This window comes from Nilaparvata lugens, chromosome 6 (genome assembly GCF_014356525.2).
Source record: "Nilaparvata lugens isolate BPH chromosome 6, ASM1435652v1, whole genome shotgun sequence".
Lineage (NCBI taxonomy): Eukaryota > Metazoa > Arthropoda > Insecta > Hemiptera > Delphacidae > Nilaparvata > Nilaparvata lugens.
In genome coordinates this window covers 64,397,263-64,405,455 of record NC_052509.1, presented here as the reverse complement: position 1 = coordinate 64,405,455, position 8,193 = coordinate 64,397,263, and the positions used below count along the sequence as shown (strand labels likewise).

Here is an 8,193-nt window from a genome sequence, read left to right as displayed (position 1 = left end):
ACTTTGGAGGCAAAATTTGAATAAACGAGGATACCGATTTTTTAAATTACTAATATTGAAACGTCTTTTGTGTTTTGAACACTAGGTACTATAAATTAACAAATTTTAAGATACTTTTCATTATTATTTGGAATATTTTCCTTTCCAATTCATTATTATTTAGAATATTTTCCTTTCCAATTTTATGATCTTATTATTTCAACGCCATAGAAGAAAGAATAGATTGTATACCTAGGCTAATAGGAAGATTCTGTTAGTACTGCCATAGATAAAGGATAAGCACATGGAATATTGCTTGTCTCTGGTACTGCTCAGAAATTATCCTAAACTGTTCTGCTCGCCTGGTAGAACTAAACTTGAATCAATCTGTTTTCAAACAAGCTCCAGTCAAGCTCAATCGGTTCTCCTTCATCATCTGTGTCCCTGGTAGGCAAACTTACAAAAATCTAGTCACTGGAAAAGCTGCTACAAAATAGTATATTTCGCACCTAGAGCAGACAGAAAATGAGATTTTTCCAGCTCGAAATTGGTTTTCAAGTCCGAGGCCGTAGGCCTCGGACTAGAAAAGAATGAGAGCTGGAAAAACATTTTTGCCCGTGGTGCGAACGATATTTTTCGCCACACTACAGGTATTGCTGACAAAATAAATAAAGAATACTCGTTAAGCTATCGTACCTATCTCTTGATTATAGTGGTAGAAGATTTGCAGTCAGGATTTCAGTTTCTTTTAAAATTTCACTCGGAATACCACAGTCATCTTCAAGCATTTTTGAAAATTCGGAATGCACTAATCAACAATAAATAATTGAATAAAACTGTTGCGAAGCAAATTAGTTTGATTCGAAACTGGAACTGAAATCATGGCGACTTCAGCTGATGATGAAAGTGGACACTCGCCCGATCTAGCGGATGACTTATTAACTACTTCCATGAGCGGCTGGAAAGAGACAACTTTCTGGCCTAGACCGGAAAAGAAACCCTTTTCTGACGTTGTCTGCAAACAAGGTCTTTCAGATCTATGTAGGGACTGGAAAACAGCTGCTTTCTGTGCAGTTTGGCGAAAAAGCTATTTATGTTATAAGGACGGACAGTGGCCGTTATTTGCAGGGCCGAGCATGATGGATTTCTATAGTGAGGTTCACACGTTATAAGGGCAGTATTTGATTAACATTGGTGTTGCTATCATTCGACAAAGCAGATAGCACTATCCTTTTCTAGCTTTACAACTTCTGCCAAATCCGTGTTAATCAATGAAGAAGTATAGTTAATTAAGGCAGACAATCGGCAAAGCTGTTCTCCTATCTTTATCCACTGTCATTTTTATAACGTGGACCCCACAATAGTCCTGACTACACAGTCAGTAACTCTATATTTAACCACAGTATGGCCATTGGATTTTATTCTTTTTCCAGCCACTGCCATTAAGATTCAAAATATTTGAACTTTATAATGGAGCTTATAAGGGATGATGATAAATAAGTAAAATCTAAGTTGAGATTATTATACTACTAGCCGTCAGGCTCGCTTCGCTCGCCATATCCGTCTAGCCAGGGGGCTCCGCCCCCTGGACCCCCGACTGGATCATCTAAGAATGGGATCAGCAGGCTCGCTTCGCTCGCCTGCATTTTTCATTTGGGCATTTTTATCATATATTAGGACAATCCTGTCGGGGGTCCAGACTAAACGGCTGGCTAAATGGATATGGCGAGCGAAGCGAGCCTGACTGCTAGTAATAAAATATTCCCAGGATTGAAGTAGCAGTGCCTTATCAATTTTTCCGCGATAAATGCATTTAAATCTTCAACTTGGTGCCAACCTAACAAAGTCAACTCAACTTAATGCCAACCTGACAAAATTATTAATTTAGTTGCCAGTTAACAACTGTTTCGAAGAGGTGCTCTATCTAAATTATAGTTCTATAGTAACATATGATATGGAAATTTCAATTATAATTAAGAGATTGGGAGAAGAAGAATATACATGCTAAAAGACGAACTTTAAACCCTTAAAAACAACCCTTAGAGTTAAAATATTGCCAAAAGATTTCTTAGTGCGCCTCTAAAGGGCCAACTGAACATACCTACCAAATTTGAACGTTTTTGGTCTGGTAGATTTTTAGTTATGCGAGTGAGTGAGTGAGTGAGTGAGTGAGTGAGTGCCATTTCGCTTTTATAGATATAGATAGATCGTACAAAATTACATTTAATTAATTAATCAATTACAATTGACTTGGAGGAATATGCGACGCAGAGAAATGGAGGGAGATCAGCCAATTACAGTGTAATAGAGTCAGAGCGCAACTGAGAACAGAGCGAAAAGCTCTGTCGGCACACAGATGTTTTTTGATGTGAATACAAACTCTGCGGACGCTCAGATATCTGTGCTCTGTTGCTCTGCCACTCTGCAGATTAAAATATTTGGTGTGAATATACCTTAATAGAGTCATAGGTAGAAGCGCAGTTGCCAATTTGTCAGTCGTCTGACTGCTTTCAGACAGGAAACTTCGCATGTGTAGCATGAGCACGTAAACAGTCACTAGAAGTTGGAGAACGCTGGCCGCTTCAAAACGGCAACATCGCGCCTCTGTATCCCTCCCGCTGTGTGCTTTCTCTGCTGCGCATGTCCACCCCAAGTAAGAAGTAATTTTGTACAGAGTATGAGTAGAATGTTTATTTTTGCAGTTATAAACCACAGCCTCCTTTAAAGGTGCGTACTGATATATACGCCTCCAACACGCTCCGCCATCGCTTCGCAGTCGCTCCGATCATGAACGTTACGGGAGATGTTAGCTCTTCTCGCGTTCCACTCTTGCTCACCGGTCGATCATCAATCGATCTGCTAGAGTGACGTTCGATTGCAGAGCAGAGCGAAAGTCTGTACGCACCTTAGGACTGTCAACTGGTCAGCCCGAGTTGAAAGCAGAGAAAGGTTTAGAGAAAATGCCAAGTTACATTGAGTTATTTAACGGCATGCAATTGATAAAGTGGATTATTAATATTTCAGGCTGTTTTTTACAGTAATATGGAGGAAATTCCTTTTCCTTTCATATTATCTTTAATATGCAACATTTCAAAAAACCTTATACCTACGTCAACGTGCAATTCAGAAAGGAACATACATGTCAAATTTCATGAAAATCCATTGTAGCGTTTTGCCGTAAATGCGGAACATATATACATCAAAACATACATACATAAAGAATTAATAAAAACGAGAAGTACCTTTTTTATTTAAAACATTTCAATTTGCCAATGAATTACAACCAGATTTGTTTCTTCTTCTTTTTCTTCTTCTTCTTCTTCTTTTTTTGTCTTCTAAATCTTAAACTTTTTCTCTACAGCAAAACGCTATATAGGAACTGTCAGTGTCAGAGAAGTGTTGGGAGAGCGGTGATACATGCTGGGTAGGAGGGTACAGACGGGGTCCTTGGGAGGGGGGGGGAGGGCACAGGCAAGGGTTCTTGGAAGTGTGGTGGGAAGGGGGGGGGGTTTGAAACGGGGCGGGGAAGAGCGGGGAACGACCAGTTTTCAAATGAACTGTCCAGTTGCTCGCAGTTGATAATCAGTTTTCAATCTTATTTGCTCTCCTCTGGTCCAGTAATCCTTGTCCTGCGCCAGTGTTCGCTGCAATAACACATTGTACCTTCGATTTGAGTCTCTTGACAGTTCTCAAGAATGGACCGCCGTAACAGCATCCAGGAGGAGGTCAGTATTTTTCCATGTATTCCAAATCCATGATTTTTTTCCATAATTTCAGAAATTTCCAATATTATATATGAATAATTATCTTATGGGACAGGAGCCTATGTGAAAATGAAAGGGTCTCTATTCTCACCAAATTTGAACACAGTTTCAGATTTCTACGCATTAAAGTACCGTAATTTTATTCTAAATCGTATGTTGCTGTGACTTCATCTGAGAAAATAATATATTTATTTATTTCATTGGCAATATTACAGATCATAATTATAATAAATATAATATGATTGGGAGAAGACAACAGGCATAGCCCAAAACTGTCTTCTACCAAATTTTTACAAATAAAAGTTTCAAAAAAGAATAAGCTCAAGATTTCACTTTCTCTTCAAAAAGTCCAATTTCCACTTCAAAACTAATGACTAAACTAAAAATTTTGAATTTTGATATCTAAAAACTGATTAAAAACAAAAATATTTCACTCAAATCTCTACAAATTAGAAATTTAATATAAGTTAATATTAGATAAATTATTGATTCAAGATACACATTATTCATCAAAATAATTTTGGTAGAACCAACAGGCACAGCCAAATATCTTATGAAATATTTATAACGTCTTTATTTTGAAAATAATTATACAAGTGTTGAATTTCATAATATATATATTAGAAACTCACCTATTTCATTATCCATGACGAACTGCGAGTAATAAACCTTTTTTGAACTATTTTTGAACTCAATATGATTTGAGTACTAGTTTTAATAACTAATATTCAAAGATATTAGACTGTAGTGTATTTAAAAATAAATCAAAAACGGATATAAGAAACATCATTTTGAAAATGTTTTGTGAAGTGACCACGAATATACTGTATAATAAAAGTTGCACATTTCCAGTTCATGTAATTTGAGTGGAAAAAATTATTGTCTGCTTTGTTGAAAATTGATAAAATGAATTAATAATAATTAATGCGATTGTCCAAGAAGTCTAAGGACTTCTGCTACCGAATTTATTGAATTTCCGTCTGCTATTTAGTTCTTCTGTTTAGTTATATTTGCAGTAAGTTAGCAGAGGTCCTTAGGTCAATTTATACCGCTTTTATTAGATATTTAATCAATCATCATTTTAATAAATCTTCCATTTTTATTATAGCCTATTTATTCAAAAATAAATTCAGATTTCAACTTGGAAATGACCTAAGTTATGGTCGAAGCTAGTCGTTGTAATATTTTAAATCAAATCATTTATTTGCCATACAATAAATACATATTCAAAACAAATAAAAGAAAATACATAATTTTATAATCAAAAGTATAAAATAAGAAGTAAGCATAAATAATACCAAAATCATAATTAGATACTTTTCATGTGTAATTTGGCATCACCAGCAAAAGGAATAATTAAGCCTTGCTCGCTGGAGAGAACTAAAAAAGGGACCGTAGGCTACTTCAAGTTTCCATATTGTTTTTATTAACCTATTTATTCAATACAATAAATTTGTTCCATTGTGAAGTCTGTTGTCAAAAAAGATAATAACATTCACATATAGATGAGAATAGATTGCATTTCCATTGGTATTATCAATTTAATTTATTGATCATGATATCATAGAGTGAATAATACTTTATAATATTCAATCTTGGATGATTGCTAGGTAATTGATGAATTCTTGTAAAACGCTCAAATAATATTACAATTTTTTAAGATTAAAGGGATTAAGTTTGTGATTTCACTCGGTTTGGCAATAATTACATTCACAAAAGTAACCTTATTTGAATTTAACCTTTGAAATTACTTCGGACTGAGACTGTATTGTGAAAAACAGGTTTTGTATTTGAAAGGATCGAGTCCTTTATTTTTGTCCTGCTAAGTATTAAACTCCGGTCTACTGCTGTTGTAGAATACAATCACTTCAACGGTATCCTTAAATTAGATCCTGGGTCAACTGCATGATGCAATCTTCATATCTCCAGCGTCATACATTGCAGACATAAAAAGTATTATTAATTCTCTTACCATGTACTCAATAAGTTAATAGATGAGTAGATAATAGGTGACTAGGCATAATAGATAATGGATAAAATAGAATAATTTCTTCATAAAAAGTGGTTTTTAATATTTTACAAAGATACCCAGTGTCTTATATTTATTGTGTATATCTATTGTTACTATTGGAAGTTACATAATATGTGACTTTCCAGTTATATTATGTATACAATTATATTCATTGTAGAATTATTTATTTTTACTATTATCTTATAATCATATATATGATTATGATATCATTATATAAAATAAATAAATAAATAATTTTATCCATGGAGGCAACAGGTAAAAACCCATTTTGCCTCCTTCACACATTACAATCATACACTATACAATCCAAAAATGTATTTTGAGAATTAAGTATGAAGAAATGTTAAAAGACAAGAAATGTAATGTAAGTGAAATAATAAGAAACAGAAATTAAATGAATCAAAAATACTAACAAAAGTATGTCAAATGAATGAGAATGAAATTAAATATAAGATTTTAACAATTTTAGAAAACTTGAAATCAATAACTACTATATTCAATTAATCAATTATCAATAAACTACAATAAATTAATCAATAGGCCTGAAAAATAATTATTCAATTAATCAATAATTATCAATAAATCACAACAAATAAATCAATATTTATAATGAGAAAATTGCAAAGGTAATTAATTAAACCCTGAACTTTAAAACTTAATAAAAGTCTGATTATGATTATAATCATAATCATCATCATCATCATCATATTTTGAAATTGAAATTGTTCAGTAAATGACTGCACCAAAGAACTATTCCTCACAAAAAATTTCAATAATTCAATTTATTCTGGAAAGATTGCAATTTATTTCTACGAATTTGCAATTTATTCAAGCCTATGATCACATATATGCCATTGACAATCTTTATTCACACTCATAAATATTGTAAACTCGAAAACTCCCTATTATGATAATCTAGAAATGTATTGTGAACAACCGTACTACAATAAATAAATACATATGGAAACTGTAAATGTATTGCGAATTCTTAATCTGCCACAATGAACACATAAATATTTATATGGAATGATGATAAATATTATTAATTCATATAAAGAAGTTGTGAATCTATTATTGTAGAGTGTAAACTTTTCTTGACCAAACTAATCATTTGCTGAGGAACTATGAACTATTATATAAATAAATAAATAAATTATATTCATTCATGTACAGAAGTTGTAAATCTATTTCTGTGGACTGTGTAGAGAGTACACTTCCTGACGAAACTCGTCATTATTTGCTTAGAAATTATGAACGATGACCAACTCCTCAATGGTTAGCTAATACAGATAATTGTTGGTAAAACTCATTAGATAAGATTATTTGGAAAGTGTACTGAGCTTTGAAGACAGTCTAGTCTCAATTCTCAATGCGTGTGCACTGACAGCCGATTTACGATTTGGTGAAAGGACAAATTTATTCTTCGAGGACATAAAATTCAAACTTCTACACTGTCACTGTCAAGGGCAGAAGTTATGGATAGGCCTATACGTTCTATGGTTCGTATTTATATATTTATTTGAATATATAACTACTTACATTCAAACTTCGCGTTTTCAAAGTTGCAGAGTAACTTGCAAGCTCATAATATTATGTTCAAGGTGAGCAAGAGGGAGCGATGCAACTTATTCACACCTTTGACAGCTCATTACCAAATTCATTCTAACACGATATGTCAATTTTTGTTTGTAATTGATTCACTGAAACTTGAAATACATTTCCCATATTTTGTTTGCGATCGATAGAATATTCTTTATTGATTCATACAATAAGTACTTCATAAAAATGATAGGGAGAAAAAAATAATTGCTCACTGTATATTATCATGTAGCATTAACATTTTTTTGCAATTCCTATGTTCACTATTTCACATATCATTGCATTTGTTTCTATTGATATTAAATTATTTAACTAAGCAGTTAAATAACAGCAGTTAACTAAGCTCCTTATTCAATCAATCTGAAGAAAACAATGATTGTCTTATATGCCACAGATTATTTAGGCACAAATTTTTTTGCAATTTCTATGTTCACTATTTCACATGTCATTGCATTTGTTTCTAGTGATAGTAAATTACTTAATCAAGTAGTTATCTGCTCCTTATTCAATCAATTTGAAGAAAACAATGATTGTCTTATATGACACAGATTATTTAGGCACAAATTATATTCGCTATTTGATACATATTCTTCAAGAACTCTGTGGTTATGAAAAGCAAAAAATTGCTCAATCAAGCTAATAATATGCGGAAGAGTTTCAAGCTATAGCCTATCATTTGCGCTCAAATGAACTTTATTACAGGTAGAAAAACGTTTTGATGGTTATTTAATAGAATCGTTTCTCATAGTCTACCTATGTTTCCTGTAGTGTAATATATAACTTAACTACCGCAGATCACAAAATTGTAGAAAACAAGTA

At 32.9% G+C, this 8,193-nt stretch overlaps 1 protein-coding gene across 2 annotated transcripts in view; it reads left to right on the top strand.

Annotated features, from left to right (window-relative positions):
• The first annotated feature begins 3,527 nt into the window (after positions 1–3,527).
• LOC120352084 (protein henna-like) overlaps positions 3,528–8,193 on the top strand; it is a 44,711-nt gene continuing 40,045 nt past the window's right edge. The window contains exon 1 of one of the 2 annotated variants that reach the window (XM_039431661.1): positions 3,528–3,704. In XM_039431661.1, the coding sequence (XP_039287595.1) occupies positions 3,675–3,704 (30 nt within the window). In that variant the 5' untranslated portion in view covers positions 3,528–3,674. Of the gene's footprint in view, positions 3,705–7,130; positions 7,275–8,193 lie in introns of those variants that run through there. The other variant, XM_039431662.1, reaches the window with a different exon arrangement.